Source organism: Hyla sarda, chromosome 6 (genome assembly GCF_029499605.1).
Source record: "Hyla sarda isolate aHylSar1 chromosome 6, aHylSar1.hap1, whole genome shotgun sequence".
Taxonomy (NCBI): domain Eukaryota; kingdom Metazoa; phylum Chordata; class Amphibia; order Anura; family Hylidae; genus Hyla; species Hyla sarda.
The window spans coordinates 161,929,101-161,955,101 of NC_079194.1; the positions used below are offsets into that span (position 1 = coordinate 161,929,101).

The 26,001-nt window shown below is 43.9% G+C and overlaps 1 protein-coding gene across 5 annotated transcripts; it reads left to right on the forward strand.

Annotated features, from left to right (window-relative positions):
- Nucleotides 1–6,865: 6,865 nt before the first annotated feature.
- C6H19orf12 (chromosome 6 C19orf12 homolog) lies at nt 6,866–23,339 on the forward strand. Of its 5 annotated transcripts, none has more exons than XM_056525685.1 (3): nt 6,866–6,918; nt 20,522–20,695; nt 22,629–23,339. In XM_056525685.1, exons 1-3 carry the CDS (start codon nt 6,900–6,902, stop codon nt 22,892–22,894), a joined length of 459 nt encoding a protein of 152 aa, XP_056381660.1. In that variant the 5' UTR covers nt 6,866–6,899; the 3' UTR covers nt 22,895–23,339. The 5 variants fall into 5 exon arrangements, with proteins under 5 accessions (XP_056381660.1, XP_056381664.1, XP_056381661.1 ...); XM_056525686.1 differs by lacking the exon at nt 6,866–6,918 and adding an exon at nt 7,012–7,383; XM_056525687.1 differs by lacking the exon at nt 6,866–6,918 and adding an exon at nt 8,929–9,103.
- Nucleotides 23,340–26,001: the final 2,662 nt, after the last annotated feature.

Sequence of the window (26,001 nt, forward strand, 5' to 3'; positions counted from 1 at the left end):
TCCCTGGCACCGATAGTCAGGGGGACAGAACGGGCAGCGGCCCGAACCAGGGGGTGAAAAGGGCCGACAGCAGCGCTCTAGACCCCAGGAAAGGCAGGGGGAGAGAAGGGGCAGCGACGGCCTCTCTCCCCCTGCCTTTCCTGGGGGTGTATCGGCGTATAACACGCACACAGACTTTAGGCTAAAAATTTTAGCCTAAAAAGTGCGTGTTATACGCCGATAAATACGGTATATTCTTGTATACAGAAGACAGTATTATGGTATTGATATATAGGGAGCAGTATTATACAGTGACCCCTCGACCTACGATGGCCCCGACATACGATAATTTCAACATGCGATGGCCTCTCAGAGGCCACCGCATGTTGAAGGCAGCATCAACATACGATGCTTTTTTATGTCGGGGCCATCGCATAAACGGCTATCCGGCAGCACTGACTGCTTCAGCTGCCGCCGGATAGCCGTTTACGGTGCCCCGTGAGCTCCGGTGATGTCTCTTACCTGTCCTCGGGGCTCCGGCGCGTCATCTTCGGGATCCCTGCATCGTCGGCGCTCTCCATCGACGTCATCACATCGCTGCGCACGCCGTCCCGTCATCCAATAGGAGTAGCGTGCGTAACAACGGGATGGCGGCGACGGAGCGCGCTGATGCCGGGGAAGCAGAGGCCTTACCAGAGCATCGGGGATACGGCGACAGCGATGGACGGCGATATCCTGGGCAGCGGTGACGATGTAGGGATCCCGAAGATGACGCGCCGGAGCCCCGAGGACAGGTAAGGGACATCACCGGAGCTCACGGGGCACCGTAAACGGCTATCCGGCGGCAGCTGAAGCAGTCAGTGCAGCAAGCGCTCATGAGGAGAGCGCTTGTATTTTATCCCAACCTGTGTGAGAATGTTATCGCAATCAGGAAAGAACTTTTAGGACAATCACTTCAGGTCGACTTACTCGGGAGAGGCTTAGACACCACCACCGGAGGAAGACCCATGACAGGTCTGAGGAAGACCCATGACAGGTCTGAGGAAGACCCATGACAGGTCTGACCTGCCTTAGTGCTGTGAAGAATCAAGTGATGACTGGATGACTGCCAATCTGCTATCTGTGAAGGAATTTATTGAGACATGGAGACTCAATGTATTCGCTCACAGGCTTTTTTCAAATCCATTTTGGAGGAAATGCAAAACGACTGCAAATGGAACCTCTTTTCGATCCTCCTCCAGAACGTGAACTTTCTCTAGAGTGTCTAGTAGAGCGCCTTTAAGGATTCTCTTTCGGCTGAAAAGACGAGTAGATATCACCTCCTCCAATGAGCCCATCATATGGAATCTATCCTTCTCAAACTCCACACAGTCAAAGGCAACAGCTCCGGCTGTGGATGAAGGACCCATTCTGTGTCAGCAGGTCCCTGTGGGGAGGAAATTTCCTTCAACTGTAACAGGAGGGAAAACAAACCCCATCTTGGCCAGTATGGGGCTATTAGGATCATGTCTGGCTTGTCCATCAGGATCTTCCTTATGACAGGAGGCTGAAATAGATAGATGTAGAGGCCTCTCTATGATACTGTCAGTGCATCCAAGATGTCTGGTTGGTTTCTGCAATTCAGAGAAGCAAATTTAGCAACCTTCCAGTTTTCTATGGTAGCCCTCATGTCGTAATCAGGTAGACCTCTCCTGCTGACTATTTGGCAGAGGTATACTTCAGTGAGGGACCTCTGCTTGAACATAGAATAGTTCTGCTCGGATGATCCGCCTGGATATTTAGAGTGCCTGCTGGGACCGCTGGGATACTGGGCACTGGGTTAAAGAGTAGCCAAAATACCCAAGTTCACTGGCCCCATCTTCCTCAGGTTGGCTGACATCTAATATTCTTCATGTGTCCAGCTCCTCTGGACTCAAAGATCCAACATGTAAGCTCCTTAATCTGATTCAGAGGCATCTGTTGTGAGCAGGACCACATCCGTAGGTCAAAAGCTACAACCTATTGGGAGATTTTCTTTTGGAAAGACACAATCTGAGACTCCTGCATGTGCGACTGACCGCCCAAGCAGGGAGGAAAAATATTGGAGATTCCTGTGCAGACAGACTGAACTTTCTCCTGGAAATCTCTGACTGTTTGTAGAATGTGACTTCTTCAGTGGAAAAAAAAAAAAAACAGCTGGAGTCAGGTGCCCGGGTACGGCACCACATGGATCCCCTGAAGATGAAGAACAGCCACTACCACAATGGCTCTACCACCCTGGGAGTATATACTAATGGCAGGGCCCAGAATAGTGAAGCACTCCTTTTCCTGACTGTATGACCACTCTGATATTCCGCTGAGGATGGATGTATGGGCACATGTAGATAGGTGTCCATAACACATGCCACCCTTCCTCAGGCTGACAGGAATCCAGAAAGTCTTGCACCAACCATGGTTGTCCTTCTGACATCAAACTGATTTGGTAGTCTTCTCCCTGGTTCCTTTATCCTGAGCCCTTTTGCAGAACATTGGCTCTTGGAGAAGAAGTTTCGCCCTTTAGAGCAGCAGGACTAAGATTGTTTCCATTTGGCAGCTTGTGGAAAGGCCAAGCTCTTCCTTTCCTTGGAGGAACTCTAGGATCCTCATATACTGCTGACCCATCAGACAACCGGGCTGATTCTCAGAGGAGATTCTAAACACATCTAAGGGAAATCACATAGGACGTCTGATACAGACCTGAGTGATGACACTTGAGACAATTCTACTCCAGGTACCTTGTCCTCAATGTCTCTGCTCAGCCGGACTACTCACGGTGGCAGAGTTGGATATCTGAGGACACCAGTGACTTTGCTGTTACTTAACTATGTAGAGTCTGTCTTACCTGGATTCTCCCAATGTTTGGACTCTGACTTGAGCCTGGAGTCCATCTCATGTACCTGTCTGGCTTTGTCCACTCAAGAGAAAAAATGTCAGCAAAGCCTTGTACATGAAAAACATCAGTATAGTGAGCAGAGCCTCACTGCTGACAGGAATATATAGAAAACATCAGTATACAGTATCACTTACTGACAGGATTATATATCAGTATACAGTATGATGTGAGTATACAACATCACTTACTGACAGAATTTTATATCAGTACACAGTACAAGGTGATCATACAGCATCACTACTGATAGGATTGTATATCAGTACACAGTATAATGTGAGCATACAGCATCACTTACTGACAGGATTATATATCAGTATACAGTATAATGTGAGCATACAGCATCACTTACTGACAGGACTATATATCAGTACATGGTAATCATACAGCATCACTACTGACAGGATTATATATAAGTATACAGTATAATGTGAGCATACAGCATCACTTACTGACAGGATTATATATCAGTACACGGTAATCATACAGCATCACTACTGACAGGATTATATATCAGTACACGGTAATCATACAGCATCACTACTGACAGGATTATATATCAGTATACACCATAATGTGATCATAGAGCATCACTTACTGACAGAATTGTATATAAGTATACAGTATAATGTGAGCATACAGCATCACTTACTGACAGGATTGTATATCAGTATACACCATAATGTGATCATAGAGCATCACTTACTGACAGAATTGTATATCAGTATACAGTATAATGTGAGCATACAGCATCACTTACTGACAGGATTATATATCAGTATACAGCATAATGTGAGCATACAGCATCACTACTGACAGGATTATATATCAGTATACAGTATAATGTGAGCATACAGTATCACTGACAGGGTTATGTATACAGTATAAGGTGAGCATACAGCATCACTACTGACAGGATTATATATCAGTATACAGTATAATGTGAGCATACAGCATCACTTACTGACAGGATTATATATCAGTATACAGCATTATGTGAGTATACAGCATCACTTACTGACAGGGTTATGTATACAGTATAAGGTGAGTATACAGCATCACCTACTTACAGGTTCCTCCGGGGCCCCACTCGTACCCGGGAGCAGCTCATATACACACATACATATATATATATATATATATATATATATATATATATATATACACATATACACACACACACACACAGCTGGCTCAACCAGGGAGTAGCTGGACATCAGTGATCTGTACAGACAGCAAATAGTATAAGCTGAAAGGCATAACCCGCATAGTCACCAATACACATAATTTCATGTGAGGTAACCGCACAGAAATACTGCATGATAGTGTATTAGTGAGCCTAATTACACAGCCCTCACATCTAAATCCCTCTGTCTGCCAGCAGCTATTACCTGGAGAGAAACAGCATAAGATAGGGAGACTAGCAATATGTAACACTGCAATAGCCTAGTATATGCACATAGCAACAGACTAGCAATATGCAACACTGCAGTAGCCTAGTATATGCACATAGCAACAGACTAGTAATATGCAACACTGCAATAGCCTAGTATATGCAGAACACCAAACAAAGATTGACTATGAATATTATGGCCTCCATGTACATTAATACAGATACCAGCCAGCAGACAGCCCTCCAGAAGTAACCCCAGCATACGCAATGTGCCCCCACATACCTTATAGAACGCGCGATCCGGCTGCCCAGCACTGCAGGTGCGGGCGCCATGATCGGCGCTCTGATGTAGGGCTTCCCCTGGAACTCCAATCCTGCACCGGCGGCCGAATGACGCATCTTCACACTGGAATCTAATGGCCGCCTCCACCGGAGCTCCCCGCCGCAGCACCGCGCTGCCACATAGCGCATGGACGCGCTAGCAAGTGAAATCAATCACCGGGAGCCCCAGGACCGCAGGGGATCCTATGCTGCACTGTAAACAGGTCAGCTCTCCAGGGGGACGGCCTAGCCAGGCTCACCCAGCACCAGCAAACAGGGGGGGGGGGGGGGGGGGGGGGGAGAGGGATGGATAGTAACCCTGCAGCAGCCGAATTTACCTGCATTTAAGGCCAGACTTGCTCAGCCATGCAGAGGGGTCCCACGAGCCAGTACCCCCAAGTTTACCGAAACTGCGCTCAGGGGGCCAGGGCTTCCCAATGGCCCCATCTAAGAGAATAGGAAGGAAAAAACAGATATTAGTTGGTGGGCTTGGAAGGTATATACACCTTACACCTGTCCCAGAACCGAAGGACAGAAAAAAACACAAGTGGATGAGGTTCTGATGGATATTTATAGCCAGGCTTGGCCTGAGGCTTGTTAATTCTCTTAATTGTTTGCTAGGTGGGCGGTCCTGGGATAAACTGAAAGGAGCTATTAACCCTTCTGTGCTGCCTGAAGACAAAATATAAAGTAGTTATATTCTTGTATAGGGAGCAGTATTATAGTAGTTACATTCTTGTATACAGTATAGGGAGCAGTATTATAGTAGTTATATTCTTGTATATTGGCAGCAGTATTATTATATTTATATTCTTGTATATAGGGAGCGTTTTCTGCATCTTCTCCGGGGTCCGGGCCTCGCTTTCCGGCGTCGTTATTACGTCGCTGCATACGCCGTCCCGGCGCCGCAACGTAATAACGTCACCAGAAAGCGAGGCCCGGACACTGGAGAAGATGCAGAAAAAGCCGGAGGATCCCGAAGAAGACGCCGGAGCAGCGGGACAGCATCGGGAGCCCCTGGGACAGCATCGGGAGCAGTGAGGACGCGGTCCGGAGCGGCGGGGACAGGTGAGTATAACTTCCTATACTTTACATTGCATGAATCCCTCAACATTTGTTGGATTCGACAAACGATGGGTCGTTTGGAACGAATTACCATCGTATGTTGAGGGACCACTGTAGTTATATTCTTGTATATAAGGAGTAGTATTATAGTAGTTATATTATTGTATATAAGGAGCAGTATTATAGTAGTTATGTTCTTGTATATAAGGAGCAGTATTATAGTAGTTATATTCTTGTATATAGGGAGCAGTATTATAGTAGTTATATTTTTGTACATAGGGAGCAGTATTATAGTAGTTATATTCTTGTATAGGGAGCAGTATTATAGTAGTTATATTATTGTATATAGGGAGCAGTATTATAGTAGTTATATTCTTGCACATAGGGAGCAGTATTATAGTAGTTAGATTTTTGTATATAGGGAGCAGTATTATAGTAGTTATATTTTTGTACATAGGGAGCAGTATTATAGTAGTTATATTTTTGTACATAGGGAGCAGTATTATAGTAGTTATATTTTTGTACATAGGGAGCAGCATTATAGTAGTTATATTCTTGTATATAGGGAGTAGTATTATAGTAGTTAGATTTTTGTATATAGGGAGCAGTATTATAGTAGTTATATTCTTGTATATAGGAGCAGTATTATAGTAGTTACATTCTTGTATATAGGGAGCAGCATTATAGTAGTTATATTCTTGCACATAGGGAGCAGTATTATAGTAGTTATATTTTTGTACATAGGAGCAGTATTATAGTAGTTATATTTTTGTACATAGGGAGCAGCATTATAGTAGTTATATTCTTGCACATAGGGAGCAGTATTATAGTAGTTATATTTTTGTACATAGGGAGCAGTATTATAGTAGTTATATTTTTGTACATAGGGAGCAGCATTATAGTAGTTATATTATTGTATATAGGGAGCAGTATTATAGTAGTTAGATTTTTGTATATAGGGAGCAGCATTATAGTAGTTATATTCTTGTATATAGGGGCAGTATTATAGTAGTTATAGTCTTGTATATAGGAGCAGTATTATAGTAGTTATATTTTTGTACATAGGGGACAGTATTATAGTAGTTACATTCTTCTACATAATAAACAGCATTATTGTCATTAATGCTGCCTCCTATGCATATGATTACTATAACACTTTCTCCTGTTCTTCTCCATAGGATTATAGAATTTCCCTACAATACATACATCAATCTATGCAGGTTCATAGGGCAGATGTCATTACAATCAGAAGGTATGAGCATGGCATGTCATTAAACCCTGCTACCACTGGAGGGCACTCTGTAAAAAACGTAAGATATATTCTTTCATTCGGGTGGCGACGGCTACCAATGTTCTAGCAAACGGCCAGTCACGTGCTTGGGGACAGCCTATCGCTGCACGGCACATTTACATTTGTTCTGTAATCTCATAAGGATCGCCCGGCACACCCCGGGGTAAAGTCTGTTGAGGCCGAGTACAGCTGATCGGTGGCCGGGACTAAAGCAATTCTAAAGGCGTGTTATAGCCGTAACCTCCGAAGTGACGTCACTTTCATTCCAGACACGAGTGACGTTGGCATGTCACGCCTCATTGCTTTCCAACCAATAGAGAGGCAGTTACCGGTAGCCCCGCCCCCCCAGCCGTCACATGGCATAGAGGTTGTAGCCGTCAGGACTACTAGTGACTGATAAGCTTTGACCTGCTGGCCCCGGACACGGTGAGTGCTGCTGGCTGCCTGCGACTTGTAGTTCCCGCATCAGGTGTACAGTGAAATAAATGTAGTCATTCTAGCAGTGAATTAATGACCTTGTAATGGCATTTCTAAGGGTATGATGGGACTTGTAGTTCCACACTAGATCACAAGTCAGATGTTTCTCAGTAATAACTACAGGGTATATGCCCCTCAGATCTCCAGCCTGTGCATGCTGAGAGTTGTAGTGTTACAGCTGATTGGTGGATCTATCCCATAGCTTGCTTATAGGGCAGTGGTCTCCAACTTGCGGACCTCCAGATGTTGCAAAACTACAACTGACTGTCAGTGCATGCTGAGAGTTGTAGTGTTACAGCTGATTGGCGGATCCATCCCATAGCTTGCTTATGCAGTGGTCTCCAACTTGCGGACCTCCAGATGTTGCAAAACTACAACTGACTGTCAGTGCATGCTGAGAGTTGTAGTGTTACAGCTGATTGGCGGATCCATCCCATAGCTTGCTTATGCAGTGGTCTCCAACTTGCAGACCTCCAGATGTTGCAAAACTACAACTCCCAGCATGCCCGGACAGCCAACGGCTGTCCGGGCATGCTGGGAGTTGTAGTTTTGCAACATCTGGAGGTCCGCAGGTTGGAGACCACTGTTATAGGGTTGTGTCTTCCTGTTCCCCTTATACCATTCCCTTGGTATTACTGGTAGTATTTGGTATTTGAGTTGGGATGCCCAGTAGCTCCTGGCCTGGTCACTGCCATTAGAGATGAGCGAACTTACAGTAAATTCGATTCGTCACAAACTTCTCAGCTCGGCAGTTGATGACTTATCCTGCATAAATTAGTTCAGCTTTCAGGTGCTCCGATGGGCTGGAAAAGGTGGAGACATTCCTAGGAAAGAGTCTCCAACCCACCGGAGCACCTGAAAGCTGAACTAATTTATGCAGGATAAGGCATCAACTGCTGAGCCGAGAAGTTCGTGACAAATCGAATTTACTGTAAGTTCATTCATCTCTAACTGCCATGCTGAATCAGATAGCTGCCAAGCATGTGCACCAGTCACTCTTTTCGGCTGGGCACAGCGCATGAGATCAAAGTACAGCAGTACCTGTCCTGACACCTATGGCTTCACTGTCAGAACCTACTCCCCCCCAGGCTGCCCTGACTCCCACACTCCCCCCGCATTCAGTGCGGCCCCCCGGAAGATCCATTGTGTGTTGGATCATTCAAACAACCCATCCAACTGGCAGAATGCACCAAGTGGTACATGATCAGCTGTAACTGTCTGGTAGTATCTTAAAGTGGACCTGTCGGCAAGAAACCAGGGGTGTAAATGAGTCCGTAGCCTAGATAAGGCTCGTCATCAGGATACTGGACCTACCTTATCTATTTTATTAGTCATTTCTATCGGAGAGATGTAAGCCTTTTTGTTATCATGGCATAGGCCAAAAATAGCAAACATGGATCTTTGCAGGCGCATAGACAACAGCAGATAAAAGTTCATGGGGTCTTCAATATGTGGATATTTATTAAAGCACATAAAAGCAACGCGTTTCCTGCCCGTAGCGGCCACTTCATCAGGCAAGTGTGCATGTAGACAAGTATCAGAAGAAAAGACATTTAAATAGACGGTCCCTACGAGTGACGTCTCTGCGCCACGCCGTGCAGCGCATAGCAACGATGCAGGGGACGCACATCGGAGGCCTAAAGCAGCGCGGACCCGACCCCGGCAACAGGTAATTATGCAACCGGGGATGGGGGGAGGCAACGTGCAGCGGCGTCGGCAATGGGTGCCGCTGCCCCTTCTCTCCCCCTGGCTGTCGGCGCCACTGCCCCTTCTCTCCCCCTGGCTGTCGGCGCGGCTGCCCCTTCCTTCCCCTGGCTGTCGGCGCCGCTGCCCTATTGCCGGCGCTGCTTCTCTCCCCCTGGCTATCGGCACCGGCAATGGGGCGCCGGCACCGATAGGGGGAGAGAACGGGCAGCGGCACCGATAGCAGGGGGAGAGAAGGGCCGGCAGGGGCAGAGAAGCCGGCAGCGCTGGCTGTCTCTGCACCTGCAAAGCCGCTGCAGTTCATTGATTTAAAGCGCCCACTTTAAATCATTGAACTGCAGTGGCTTATCGGCGTATAACACACAGGTAGACTTTAGGCTAAAAATTTTAGCCTAAAAAGTGCGTGTTATACGCCGATAAATACGGGTATCTATATTATATGTAATAAACCTAGGGGAGGTAGAAATATATATCTATATTATATGTAATAAACCTATAGGAGGTAGAAATATATATATATATTATATGTAATAAACCTACAGGAGGTAGAAATATATATATATATATTATATGTAATAAACCTACAGGAGGTAGAAATATATATCTATATTATATGTAATAAACCTAGGGGAGGTAGAAATATATATATATCTATATTATATGTAATAAACCTATAGGAGGTAGAAATATATATCTATATTATATGTAATAAACCTACAGGAGGTAGAAATATATATATCTATATTATATGTAATAAACCTACAGGAGGTAGAAATATATATCTATATTATATGTAATAAACCTAGGGGAGGTAGAAATATATATATATCTATATTATATGTAATAAACCTATAGGAGGTAGAAATATATATATATCTATATTATATGTAATAAACCTATAGGAGGTAGAAATATATATCTATATTATATGTAATAAACCTACAGGAGGTAGAAATATATATCTATATTATATGTAATAAACCTATAGGAGGTAGAAATATATATCTATATTATATGTAATAAACCTACAGGAGGTAGAAATATATATCTATATTATATGTAATAAACCTACAGGAGGTAGAAATATATATCTATATTATATGTAACAAACCTATAGGAGGTAGAAATATATATATATATATATATATATATTATATGTAATAAACCTACAGGAGGTAGAAATATATATCTATATTATATGTAATAAACCTACAGGAGGTAGAAATATATATCTATATTATATGTAATAAACCTATAGGAGGTAGAAATATATATATATATATTATATGTAATAAACCTACAGGAGGTAGAAATATATATCTATATTATATGTAATAAACCTACAGGAGGTAGAAATATATATATATATATCTATATTATATGTAATAAACCTACAGGAGGTAGAAATATATATATATATCTATATTATATGTAATAAACCTACAGGAGGTAGAAATATATATCTATATTATATGTAATAAACCTACAGGAGGTAGAAATATATATATCTATATTATATGTAATAAACCTACAGGAGGTAGAAATATATATCTATATTATATGTAATAAACCTACAGGAGGTAGAAATATATATCTATATTATATGTAATAAACCTACAGGAGGTAGAAATATATATCTATATTATATGTAATAAACCTACAGGAGGTAGAAATATATATCTATATTATATGTAATAAACCTACAGGAGGTAGAAATATATATATATCTATATTATATGTAATAAACCTGTAGGAGGTAGAAATATATTTCTATATTATATATAATAAACCTACAGGAGGTAGAAATATATATATATATCTATAGTATATGTAATAAACCTATAGGAGGTAGAAATATGATACTCTAGAGACTCCAATAAATATAAATAATTTTATGTTCATAAAAAAAGGGGGGGGGGGGAGAGGGGGGGTTTGTATAAAAGAGGTAACTGCTTATTATCATATCAATATGGTCTCGGAGATTTCATTCAATCCTTACGGTTACAACGTGCCACATTTAAAAATCCAAAAAATCTCGTGTCTCTTCAAGGATTCAAAACTATTGGATTTTTGTTATAATGCAATTGAGTCTCAAGTGCCCAGGGGGGGTTCCCCAGCATGGCAAGAGCCCAGGTAAGTGAAGCCTGTCTGCTCTTTATCACTACCCCTTGGCCAGCCTACTTGCATCCACCCAAGGGTTGGACATACCTGGACTCTTGCTCTTCTGGGAGACTCACCCTGAGCTATATTTGGATATTAGCAAAAAAGACTTAAAGGGGTACTCCGCTGCCCCAGCGTTGGGGATATTTTGTTCCGAACGCTGGGTGCAAGCAGCGGGGGGTTGTGACATTGTGGCCCCACCCCTTGTGACATCACACCACACCCACTAAATGAAAGTCTATGGGATGGGGCGTGGCATTCGTCATGCCCGTTCCTATAGACTTGCATTGAGGGGGTGTGACCGACGTCACAAGGGGCATGGCCGTGATGTCACGACCCCGCACCCAGCATTCGGAAAAAAATGTTCCGAACGCTGGGGCAGCGGAGTACCCCTTTAAATCGAACCTGGAATCCTGAAGACAAGCTCTATCCAGCCATGGGCTTATTGACACTTGTTATCCTGCTGACAGGTCCACTTTAACCTGTGAAGGACAAAAGGCTGGTACTTAAAGGAGTACTCCGGTGGAAAACTTTTTTTTTTTTTTTTGTAATTTTTTTTTAATCAACTGGTGCCAGAAAGTTAACCCCTTAAGGACCAAGCCCATTTTGGCCTTAAGGACCAGACCAATTTTTGCATTTTCGTTTTTTCCTCCTCACCTTCTAAAAATCATAATTCTTTTGTATTTCAATACACAGACCCATATGTTTTTTGCGTCACCAATTGTACTTTGTAATGAAATCACTTATTTTACCATAAAATGTACGGCGCAACCAAACAAATATTATTTATGTGGGAAAATTGAAAAGAAAACCGCAATTTAGCAAATTTTGGAAGGTTTTGTATTCACGCTGTACACTTTCCGGTATAAATGACATGTTTTCTTTATTCTGTGGGTCAATACGATTAAAATGATACCCCTGTTATATGCTTTTCTATAATTGTACTGCTTTGTAATCTCAAACCATTTTAACAAAAATTAGTATGTTTGAAATTGCCCTAGTGTGACCACCTATAACTTTCTCATTTTTCCGTATATGGGGCGATATGAGGGCTCATTTTTTGCGCCATGATCTGTAGTTTTTATCAGTACCACATTTGCTTAGGTTTAACTTTTTATTCATTTTATTCAAAAAAATTTTTTAATAAAATGTGACAAAAAAAGCAGCAATTTTTGACTTTTGAAATTTTTTTTTACGTTTACGCCGTTCACCGTACGGGAGAATTAACAATATGTTTTAATAGTTCATACTTTTACGCACGCGGCGATACCAAATATGTGTAATAATTATTTTTTTTTACGCTTTTTTGGGGGTAAAATGGGGAAAACGGACGTTTTACTTTTTATTGGGGGAGGGGATTTTTCACAGTTTTTTACTTTTTTATTTTACATTTTTTAACCTTTTTTTTTTTTTTACACTTTTTATGTCCCCATAGGGGGCTAATCATTGCAATCAGTTGATTGCTAATACTGTGCAGTGCTATGTATAGGACATAGCACTTCTCAGTATTATCGGTGATCTTCTGCTCTGGTCTGCTCGATCGCAGACCAGAGCAGAAGACCCCGGGAGACAGCCGGAGCCAGGTGAGGGGACCTCTGGCTGTCATGCTGGACGATCGGATCCCCGCGGCAGCGCTGCGGGCAATCCGATCGTCCATTCAAACTACCCCACTGCCGCAGATGCCGTGATCTGTATTGATCACGGCATCGGAGGGGTTACATAGTTACATAGTTAGTATGGTTGAAAAAAGACATACGTCCATCAAGTCCAACCAGGGGATTGAAGGGAAGGATGTGAGGGGATAAGGGAAAGGGATGTAGTTTTATAATTCTGCATAAGCATTAATGTTATTTTGTTCCAGGAATGTATCTAACCCTGCTTTAAAGCTGTTAATTGTTCCTGCTGTGACCAGTTCCTGAGGTAGACCGTTCCATAAATTCACAGTCCTCACGGTAAAGAAGGCGTGCCGCCCCTTTAGACTAAACCTTTTCTTCTCCAGACGGAGGGAGTGCCATTACCAGCGGGTCCCTGGCTGCTGATATCAGCCGGGACCTGCCGGACATGATGCGAGCACCGCTCCGGTGCTCGCGATCATGTCGGTGCGTAAATGTACGTCATGGTGCGCTAAGTACCACGTCACCATGACGTACATTTACGTCCATTGTCGTTAAGGGGTTAAACAGATTTGGAAATTACTTCTATTAAAAAATCTTAATCCTTCTAGTACTTATTAGCTGCTGAATACTACAGTGCTCTCTGCTGACATCTCTGTCCATTTTAGGAACTGTCCAGAGCAGCATATGTTTGCTATGGGGATTTTCTCCTAATCTGGACACTTCTTAAAATGGACAGAGATGTCAGCAGAGAGCACTGTGGTGATGATGTCAGCACAGAGCTCAGTGTTCCAAAAAGAAAAGAGTTTCCTCTGTAGTATTCAGCAGCTAATAAGTACCAGAAGGATTAAGATTTTTTTAATAGAAGTAATTTACAAATCTGTTTAACTTTCTGGCACCAGTTGATTTAAAAAAAAAAAAAAAAAAAGAGTACCCCTTTAAGCGGTTTTGAAGCGAGCACAGGAGCTGTGCTCGCTTCAGAACAGTGAGTGTCGGCTGCTGTCAGTAGCCAGACACTCACTGTTCATGGCATCTAAAGGGTTAATGACCATTATCAATGCCGATCAGTGTCTAAATGTCTAAAGTGAAACTAAAAATCTCGGGTAACTCAGAGGGGCTCACGGAACCCCCCGGGGGGGGGGGGGGGATCCACTGTGGAGTTAGCCAGAGGGCTTACCTCTGCATCATTGGTGTCCGTGGCTCTTCATTTGATTGAGCCTGGCTAAGCAAGCTCAACCAAATGAGCACAGATCACACAGATCAATGGAGTTCTATGGAACTCCATTGATCTGTATAAGGAATCTAATTCCTCCTAATAAAGTGTAAAAAAGTTAAATAAAAGTTCAAAAATACCCATTAACCCCTTTCATATTAAAAGTTTAAATCACCTTCCTTTTCCCATTTTCCATATAAAAAAATAATAAAAATAAACATATTTATTATTCATCCTGCACTGTGAATGGCGTAAAGGCAAAAAAAAAAAAAATCCCAAACACAAAAATCGCTAATTTTGATCACATCCCCCAAAAAAGTAATAAAATGTAACTAAAACTATATTTTTTTTTTTTTAAAAGAGGCGGGGCAATGCATTTTCAGTTTCGGTTTTTGGCCAAGCACATCAATTTAATCACATTGACCTACAAAATAAAGAATCCTTTTTACCTTAAAGTGGTACTCTGGCGCTTAGACATCTTATCCCCTATCCAAAGGATAGGGGATAAGATGCCTGATCGCGGGGGTCTCACCGCTGAGGACCCCACGCGATCTTACACGCCGCACCCCATTAACCCCTTAAGGACGCAGGACGTAAATGTACGTCCTGGTGAGGTGGTACTTAACGCACCAGGACGTACATTTACGTCCTGTGCATAACCGCGGGCATCAGAGCGATGCCCGTGTCATGCGTGGCTGATCCCGGCTGGTGATCGCAGCCAGGGACCCGCCGGCAATGGCCGACGCCCGCGATCTCGCGGGCGTCCGCCATTAACCCCTCAGGTGTCGGGATCAATACAGATCCCGGCATCTGCGGCAGTGCGCGATTTAAATGAACGATCGGATCGCCCGCAGCGCTGCTGCGGGGATCCGATCATTCATAACGCCGCACGGAGGTCCCCTCTCCTTCCTCCGTCCAGCTCCCGGCGTCTCCTGCTCTGGTCTGTGATCGAGCAGACCAGAGCAGAAGATCGCCGATAATACTGATCTGTTCTATGTCCTATACATAGAACAGATCAGTATTAGCAATCATGGTATTGCTATGAATAGTCCCCTATGGGGACTATTCAAGTTTAAAAAAAAAATGTAAAAAAATGTAAAAGTAACAGTAAAAAAAAAGTGAAAAATCCCCTCCCCCAATAAAAAAGTAAAACGTCCGTTTTTTCCTATTTTACCCACAAAAAGCGTAACATTTTTTTTTATAGACATATTTGGTATCGCTGCATGCGTAAATGTCCGAACTATTAAAATAAAATGTTAATGATCCCGTACGGTGAACGGCGTGACCGAAAAAAATTTAAAAAAGTCCAAAATTCCTACTTTTTTTAATACATTTTATTAAAAAAAATTATAAAAAATTAATTAAAAGTTTTTTATATGCAAATGTGGTATCAAAAAAAAGTACAGATCATGGCACTAAAAATGAGCCCCCATACCGCCGCTTATACGGAAAAATAAAAAAGTTAGAGGTCATCAAAATAAAGGGATTATAAACGTACTACCGTATATACTCGAGTATAAGCCGAGACCCCTAATTTCAACCCAAAATCCCAGAAAAAGTTATTGACTCGAGTATAAGCCTAGGGTGGGAAATACATCATCCCGCCCTGTCATCATCCAGACCCGTCATTAACATCCTCATCATCATCATCCCCTTGTCATCATCCCACACATCCCCCCTTCATCATCCCCTTATCATCCCACACATCCCCCCTTCATCATCCCCTTATCATCCCACACATCCCCCCATCATCCCACACATCCCCCCTTATCATCCCACACATCCCCCCTTCATCATCCCCTTATCATCCCGCACATCCCCCCTTCATCATCCCCTTGTCATCATTCGCCCTCAGTGGTCTTCAACCTGCGGACCTCCAGAGGTTTCAAAACTACAACTCCCAGCAAGCCCGGGCAGCCATCGGCTGTCCGGGCTTGCTGGGAGTTGTAGTTTTGAAACCTCCGGAGGTCCGCAGGTTGAAGACCACTGCGGCCTTCGACATCATCCAGCCCCCTCTCACCCCCCTTTAGTTCTGAGTACTCACCTCCGCTCGGCGCTGGTCCGGTCCTGCAGGGCTGTCCGGTGAGGAGGTGGTCCGGTGAGGAGGTGGTCCGGGCTGCTATCTTCACCGGGGGCGCCTCTTCTCCGCGCTTCCGGCCCGGAATAGAGGCGTTGCCTTGACAACGACGCAGAAGTACGTTGGCAATGAACGCACCTCTGCGTCGTTGTCAAGGCAACGTGACTATTCTGAGGCCGGGCCCGAAGCGCTTAGAAGAGGCATCTCCGGTGAAGATAGCAGCCCGGAACCACTATCCCACCGGACCACCTCCTCACCGGACAGCCCTGCAGCACCGGACCAGCGCCGAGCGGAGGTGAGTACTCAGAACTAAAGGGGGTGAGAGGGGGCTGGATGATGTCGAAGGCCGCAGTGGTCTTCAACCTGCGGACCTCCGGAGGTTTCAAAACTGGCCCGAAAAAAAACAAAAATGAAAACTGGCCCGATCCTTAAAGGGGTACTCCGGTGGAAACATTTTTTTTTTTTTTATCAATTGGTGCCAGAAAGTTAAACAGATTTTTAAATTACTTCTATTAAAAAATCTTAAGCCTTCCAGTACTTTTTAGCAGCTGTATGCTACAGAGGAAATTATTTTCTTTTTTAATTTCTTTTTTGTCTTGTCCACAGTGCTCTCTGCTGACACCTGATGCCCATATCAGGAACTGTCCAGAGCAGGAGAAAATCCCCATAGCAAACCTATGCTGCTCTGGACAGTTCCTGAAACGGACAGAGGTGTCAGCAGAGAGCACTGTGGACAAGACAATAAAGAAATTCAAAAATAAAACCATTTCCTCTATAGCATACAGCTGCTTAAAAGTACTGGAAGGGTAAATATTTTTTAATAGAAGTATTTACAAATCTGTTTAATTTTCTGGCATCAGTTCATTAAAAAAAAAAAAGATTTCCACCGGAGTACCCCTTTAAATTGGCACTGTCAGATATAAAAACTTTTTATATATCTTGGCAAAACAATATTTTTTCTAATATGCTTCTTTAAAGAAAATCAAATTTTATAAAAGAAAATTTCCTTTGAAAAAACCACCACTACTTCCTGGGACAATGATGAGTCCCACAGCAGCATGATGGTCCAAGGGTCATGGACTTGAGATGACTGATTAAAAAGGCAGCAGGAGGAACACAGCCTGCAGCAACACTGCTGTAACACAGAGTTTTACCAAACATGGGCCTCCAGCTGTTGCAAAACTACAACTCCAAGCATGCCTGGACAGTCAAAGGATGTCTGGGCACGCTGGAGTTGTAGTTTTGCAAAAGCTGTAGGCACAAAGAGTTATCCAAACACATTACAGGCCTGCCTAAGAATAATACACATTAGGGATGTCCCGATACTAGTATCGGGGCCGATACCCGGCATTTGCATGGTATCGGGGACTTGTTTAATGTCCCCGATACCAAGTCCTATACCTGCTGCAGTGCGGCCCGTCAAATGCCCCGCTACGCTGCCCCTTTCGCCTGTCCGCATCATGGCGTCCCATGGAGGAGCATGTGACACGCGTAACTCCACCTCCCCCACTGCGCCCAGTGTAACACTATGGAGGAAGCAGGGTGACGTGTATGTCACATGCTCCTCCATAGGACGCCATGATGTGGACGGGAGAACGGGGCAGCAGAGCGGCAACACCCGACAGAGGACAGCCGCAGTTGAGCAACTCCCAGGGGCACTACCGAGGGTGTGGGGCTGCTGTCTACAAAGGGGGGGGGGGCTGCTACTAATGTCTACAGGGGGGCTTCAGTCTACAGAGGGCTGCTGCTAATGTCTGAAACTATCTATACTACCTGCAAGTGTACTAGGGATCTACCGATTATCGGTTTGGCCGATATCGGCTGATAATCACGATTTTGGGCATTATCGGTATCGGCAATTACCTTGCCGATAATGCCCCGCACTGACCCACCGCACCGCGACCAACCCGCCGCACCGCGACGCACCCCCCACCCCACCGCCCTGGCCCCATTGCCTCCCCTATCCCCAGTTTTACTATTACCTGTTCCCGGGGCCCACACTACTTCTGGCTGCTGCTGCGTCCTGCGTTACGCTGTGCGCAATGACGAGTGACGTGATGTGCGCAACGTGACGTCACCATCAGTGCGCACAGTGACAGCTCAGGAGGACGCCACCGGAGCCAGATGGCGGTGGGGGGTGCGACGCGGCGGTGGGGGGAGCGGTGCGGGGGTGGCGTTGATAGGACTCAGGACCCCCGGACAGGCAGGGGGAGAGAAGCGGGTGGCGGCGGCGGTGTATGGCAATGCAAAAGCCACTGCAGTGATTTGATTTAAAGCGCCCGCTTTAAATCAATGATCTGCAGCGGTGTCGCGGGGGGATAAATAGCCGATAATTTATACCGATATTCCGGTATAAGTTATCGGCTATCGGCCCTAACCTCCACCGATTATCGGTATCGGCCCTAAAAAACCGATACCGAAGTGTACTACTACTACTATTAAAGGGGTACTCCGACCCTAATACATCTCGCCCCCTCCCATAGACTTGCATTGAGGAGGCAGAGCGTGACATCACACTGGGGCGAGGTCGTGACATCACGATACTCCAAACCCAAGGTCGTCACGCTACACACTCGGAGCCTCCAACGCTCTAGAGAGCTCACAAAAGTGGGTGCGCAATGAAAGATTGCAGGGGGTCCCCAGCGATCATACATCTTATCCCCTATCCTTTGTATAGGGGATAAGATGTATTAGGGCTGGAGTACCCCTTTAAAGGCAATCTTACAGCAGAGTCACCTGAACTTACTAGAATTTATAGGTGCATACTGCAAGTGACCCGGTTTCTACCGCTGCTCACCGCGTGAACATCAGCGCAATCGCTTCGGAGACATTGGTCTCCCGGCAATGCAAATTCCCTGTTCTGTCCAATGGAGAAGAGAGAAATCTTTGCTCATACTACAGCAGCCGCCTCCATTGCATACAAGGAACCCACATATCAGCACGGTAAGCAGCACCAGAAACCAGGTGTCAGATTCCCTTTTAACAAATTAGAATAAAATGAAAGTACTCGTAATTGGTATCGGCGAGTACTAGAATTAAAGTATCAGTACTTGCACTCGGTCTTAAAAAAATGGTATCAGGACATCCCTAATACACATCAATGACATAGGAAGATGTAAGTTATATACTCACCATATTGTCTTTGGTGGTAGAGTACAGGCAATTTCCAATAATCATTGTGTGTGTGTGTGTGTGTGTGTATGTACAGCATAAATCCAGAGAGGAAAGGGTTACAGAGCAGGGCTGCAAGGATCTGGAAAGCAGTGGGTCAGCAGAGTGAGGGAGGGGGAGGAGTCCTCACAGTGCAGCCGAGAAAGGGATACGCCCCCTCCCTTTGACAAGATGGAAAAGACATTTAGCAGCTATAATATGCTATTTTTTTTGGTAAAATATGGGTGATAGAGACATATAAATCTCATAGACAGCAATGCATGTCAGGAACTGTCCAGAGCAGGAATAAATGCCCATAGCAAACCTCTCCTTCTCTGGACAGTTCCTGACATGGACAGAGGTGTCAGCAGAGAGCACTGTGGTCAGACAGAAAGGAAATTCAAAAAGAAAATAACTTCCTGTGCATGCAGTAGCTAAGTCCTGGAAGGGTTAGGATTTTTAAATAGAAGTCATTTACAAATCTGTTTAACTTTCTGGCACCAGTTGAGTAAAAAAAATAAAATCTGGTACATAGGCCTCTCTCTACTCACTAGTCTATGTGTGTGTAAATATGTGACGCCCTGGGCAATGCTCTGCAGGGATACCGATGGCATGCCCATTCACTTTACGGGACTGAAAGTAGTTTGCTTGAGACTGTGTTTGGTCCATTTCTTGAAGGAAAACATTTACTTTGCTCAACTCAAAAGTGCAGTCTACTGCGCTTCCCAGCCCCACAAAACTAAAGTATAGTCAAACCACTTGGAGACAACCACACAAAATTGCACAACAAAGTGTCTTCTTGGGGTGAGGCTTCACTGTATGTCATTATTGGACTGCATTTAGCCAATTAAAGCGAATGGGCCCGCCAGTACGTCACGGTATATGTTGGCATGCTATTCTGGTGCTATGTCATTGCACAAAATACTATGTGAGTGGTATTAATGTTGTGGCTGTTGATTGGAGACTGGAGCTGTAAGATCCGAGCGTTTTGCTTTCTTTGGTGTGTTACCCATGTGCAGGGAATAAAGCGGTCATCATTTTATAGTATAACAGATATGAGGGTGACCATCACATCATAATGGTAGGGCCTCATGATTATCAAGCACATCTCTACCTAGAGGTCAGTATTGTTTATCATTTACGTTACTGATTGTGACCATTATGTCTCAGCTCCAGCACTGAACATGCCAATCAACGTGGATGATATAATGCGCCTTTTGTGCCACTTGTCGACGGAGCAGAAAATGAAGGCCGCTGTGAAGCATTCTGCCAGGGGAGCAGTGGCTGCCGGGGCTGGGGCCTTTGTTGGAGGATTGCTAGGAGGACCTCCAGGAATTGCCGTGGGTAATGCACATTATTTAAAGGGGCAGAAACTTGTATTAAAAAAAAACAATCACCCCAAGATATATAACTTACCAATATAGTGTTATTACCCATTGTACTGGCTTCAGCGTGCTTTTACTCGAAATACCTCTGACAGAAAGTTGTGTAATCCTTTAAAGGAAAGTTGTCAGCCTGTTCACCCACACTAAACCCAATACACTGGGTAAACAGGAGTCCAAGGAGGGGTCACTTACTTCTGAGATACCTCGCCCAGAAGATCATGCACAGGGGACCGGGCTCCACCCACACAATTTACATATTTATTGTCTGTGACTCCACATCCTAGTGAAATGGAGTCACAGACAATGAATATGTAAATTGAGTGGGCGGAGCCCGTCTCCTGTTGGCGATTCACTGAATTTAGCAGAGAATCTTCTGGGTGACGTATCTCAGAAGTAAGTGACCCCTGTATGGACTCCTGTTCACCCACACTATAACCCTGTGTATTGGGTGAACAGGCTGACAGTTTTCCTTTCATTTTCAATGTGGTGTTGTTCCCAGTCCCTAGCTTCTCTCTATCTCCTGAGACAATGCATCCTCCTCTTCTGTCTCTGGAGGTGTGGCTTGATCTTATCTCTGAGATCTAGCCCCACCCCCTGAGTGTATCACCTCTGACCAGCCTACAGCCCCATCCCCCTGTCATACAGAAACACACATACATATATTTTTGTAACTATATTTATTGGGACATTTAGGGATGAATGAGGTGTATTTACAGCATGCTGCCTTGTGTTAAAACAGTGCCACAGGCAGAGAAGCAAGCAGGGAATGAATGCAGCAGCTGCTGCAGACTGATCTGTAGAGCAATGTTTTAAAACAGATCTGGGCATAGCACTGGCAGGATTGCCGTTGGAGGGGAGTTGGCAGGGTGAAAAGACTGTAATGAACAGCTGAGGAAAAGCAATGCATTTTGGGAATTTTAGTACTGAGCAACTACTCAACCAGGAAGTAGTGTCTCCGCCATAGTTGGAGAGAAGACTGCAGATGCACAATACAAAAGGATTTTTGGGTGTTTCAGAACTAGGACAGACAGGTGGGAAATGCTATATGCTTCTGCAGCATATATATTTTGTATGTATTTCTGTAGCTTTTTGACATCTTGAATCAATCAAGACAACTATATTACACTGTTCGGTCAGAGTTCTAGTGCGGCACACAATACCTGCCAGCTTTCCCAGGCTCCTGAACGGCAGATCAACCTGTTATGCTGTCATACATTGGATTATTTTATAAACTAGCAGATTTATGTACCGATAGCACTCTATAGGAGCTGTAATGGAACCCATATATGTGGTCACCCAGCTTTCCCAGGAACAGATATAACTAAATAGAGAAATGTTACAGAGGAGGTCTCTTTTTACTTTCTATTTTTTTGTTGTGAGTTCACCTTAAAGGGGTACTCCCATGGAAACCTTTTTTTTTTTTTTTTAAATCAACTGGTGCTGGAAAGTTAAACAGATTTGTAAATTACTTTTATTAAAAATTTTTAATCTTTCCAGTACTTTTTAGGGTCTGTATACTGCAGAGGAAATTCTTTCCTTTTTGGAACACAGAGCTCTCTGCTGACATCACGAGCACAGTGCTCTCTGCTGACATCTCTGTCCATTTTAGGAACTGTCCAGAGCAGCATATGTTTGCTATGGGGATTTTCTCCTACTATGGACAGAGATGTCAGCAGAGAGCTCTGTGTTTCAAAAAGTAAACTATTTCCTCTGTGGTATTCAGCAGCTAATAAGTACTGGAAGGATTATGATTTTTTAATAGAAGTCATTTACAAATCTGTTTACCTTTCTGGCACCAGTTGATAAAAAAAAAAAAAAAAAAAAAAAAAAAAAAGTTTTCCACGGGAATACCCCTTTAATGACCCATTACCCACTGTGCCTTGTTTTTTCAGGTGGTGCCCTAGGGGGAGTCTTTGGGGCCTGGATGGCAAATGGACAGTTTAAGCCTATTCCTCAGATCCTTATGGAACTTCCCCCTGTGCAGCAGCAAAAACTGTGTGACCAGATCTACTCCATCATCAGAACCTTGGACTGGACTGATGCAACACATCTCATCATGCTTGTAACAGGCAATGCTGCTCTTCAACAGCAGGTGGCAGCAGCGCTCATCAGTTACGTGACACAGGAACTAAGAGCAGAAATCCAGTACGGAGACTAGAATAAAGGGCGAGTGCTGACGTTACCGTGTTGCTGACCTGCACTGATCTATTTTTGTTTAATGACTATGGAGCCTGATGTAATATTACAGTGTTGTTTGTAATCTACCACTGGTGGCGCTGTACCAAAAATAGAACAAGGAAACTGACAGAATCATTATTTTTTATTTTTGTGGCTTTATTGACCTTATGTCAGTCTCAGGATAGACTTTGGACAGAACATCTGAACCTGCCCTATAGCCGTGCCCTTAGAAACCTATGGTACATAGCTTGACTTGCTGTAGGAGCAATGAGCGACAACCTGAGCTGTGACAACCATTGCCATTACCGTATTTTTCGTTCTATAGGACGCACCGGCGTATAAGACGCACCCAATTTATAGGTGCAAAATCTAAAAAAATAAAGATTTTGAACCCAATAGTGGTCTTCAACCTGGGGACCTCCAGATGTTGCAAAACTACAACTCCCAGCATGCCCGGACAGCCGTTGGCTGTCCGGGCATGCTGGGAGTTGTAGTTTTGCAACATCTGGAGGTCCGCAGATTGAAGACCACTGCATAGGAGGTAATACTCGCGTGTCCCCGCCGCTCCGGACCCGTCACCGCTGCCCTGGATGTCGCTCCATCGCTGTCGCCGTGTCCCCATCGCTCCGGAACGTCTCTGCAGCCGGCCGGGTATCCTTGCTCTCCGTCGCCGTCATTACGCACGCCGACGCACATACGCGACGACGTGATGACGAGGAAGGAGAGCGCCGGCCATAAAGGGGAACCCTGAACGGAGAAGACACCGAGGAGGCAGGTAAGGTCCCTCCCGGTGTCCTGTAAGCACTAACCCGGCTATTCAGTCGGGCTGTTCGGGACCGCCGCTGTGAAATTGCCGGGTTAGTGTCACTTTCCCTTCAGACGCGGCGGTCAGCTTTGATCACCGCGTCTGAAGGGTTAATACAGGGCATCACTGCGATCGGTGATGTCCTGTATTAGCCGCGGGTCCCGGCCATTGATGGCCGCAGGGACCACCGCGATAGGGGTGTATTCGCCGAATAAGACGCACCGACTTTTCCCCCCCAGTTTTGGGGAAGAAAAAGTGCGTCTTATACGGCGAAAAATCCGGTAATTCATATTTGATTAATAAGATGTAACGTGCGCTTAGAGACAGGTTACCGACCTGTGTTTTGTTGTTACCGATGCCATTTGATCTTGCAGTGTCTTGTGAAACCTTATTAGGATTTCTTATAGCGATATATCTTTTTTTCGAGTGGTTACTGTGTGGAGTGAAACGCCCTGAGCTGGTACAGGTAATATTCCTTTAATCCAGCATTGATGAGATTTAAACACTGCCATTTTCTACTTTGTCAGATTGCCACAGGAAAGTATTTAAAGGGAAAGTGTCACCAAATGTAATTATATTTTTCTTTTAGAGGTTAAATCATTTTTTCACTTTTGTTTTTTATATTTTTGGAAATATTCTTAACATTTTTTACTTGTCACAAAATTGGAAAAATTAAATAACTTGTCATATCTTCCACTGTTGACCAGCAGAGGGAGCTAACATGAGAAATCTGGTGAAAGCAAGCAACTTGTCTGACTGCTGCAAATTAGACCTCGTCTGTCTACTTTCCTCCTCTGTCAGTGTGCAAAAGGAGAGGGGGGGAGGGGCTTTTGTAGTTTTTTTTTTTTTGTTTTTTTTTTTCAATTCCACTGTCACCATTTTGTTGGTGTCTGAAGAGTGATAAAGAACAGACTAGATGTCTCTTGATAGATCACTGCTCCTCAGGGACTTCAAGAAAATGGTGCTGGCTCCCCCTATACATATGTGAAGTAAGCAGCCCATGCTTTTCTGTGAGAAACTCTCATTATATATTATATCTTATTAAAAAAATTAAATGGTGACACATTCCCTTTAAAACATTCTGCAGAGATTTAGAGTTGCCTTTTATTTGAATGGGTCTTGCAGTTCTTTCCTAGTCTGTCAGAACTTATCTCCTGTTGGATTCTGGATTTTAGGAATATTTTCATGTTCTCATCCTATCATTCACTTTTGATCAGTAGAGACGCCCAGTGTGCCCTGACAGCCCAGGTTATGAGTTGTAGTGTGGCAAGAGAGAGGCCAACATTGTGCAGACCATTGATATTTAGGTAAATGTTGGAGTATATATGAAGGCTGGTAATAATAATTTAAAAATAAATAAAAATGCCCCCACCCTATGTAATCTGAATGCAGTTAGGTTTTTTTTTTTTTTTTACTAGGGCCCATGAGACCAATCTCCACCCATAGTGTTTCTGCTAGTTCACCTGCAGTTTTTGTGCAGCCCCATATGCAGGGCATCACCTTCCCTTTTCTCTAAAATCAGGACATCAGGGGGCACAGGCGCCATTGCTGCTTCCTCCACACACTTTCTGATAGTAAAATGTCTTGTATTTCTGTTTGCTGTATTACATTTCTTCATATGGACATACAGGCAAAATCATCTTAAATGCCTTTAATAGGATATAGGTAAAGCTAAAAATAAGCAGGGGTGTTCCCATCTTGAAGCTCTCCCCCAGTAGCTTCCGGCACTCCCCTTGTAATAAAAGAGGCAGTCACTCTTTAATTGTCTGCTCCTGGGGGGCACTACACCATAACTAGCAGCCCTAATATGTTTTTATTTGATACTTTCCCTTTACAATCTGTAATCCTTCAATAGCACACAAGGGTTTGGGAGAAGTGATTTATCAAATGCCTTATAAGCAATCTACTTAAGGCAATATATATATATTTGTCTTTTTTTAAATGCCTTTGATATTTACTATGCTGCATTCATTTGTGTGTAACATGTATGTTGGGTTACGCTCCCAGCATATAAGTTAGGTCATAAAAAGCTCATGAGCATCACATATCTATTAAACACATGTGGCTATAGCTTATGGGTGATGTATGCTATTCTCAGGAATTTTTCACGCCATCTGTTAAACATGGCATGACCTTCATAACATATCTGTTAAACAGTTGTCTGGAATGGATGCCATACAGTGGCGTCTGTCACCCATAGACTGTCATGTTAAAATAAAGGAGCATTCTGGATGTATTTTAATGGACCCCAAGGGCTGCAATGGCATAGTTTAGTATGTTGT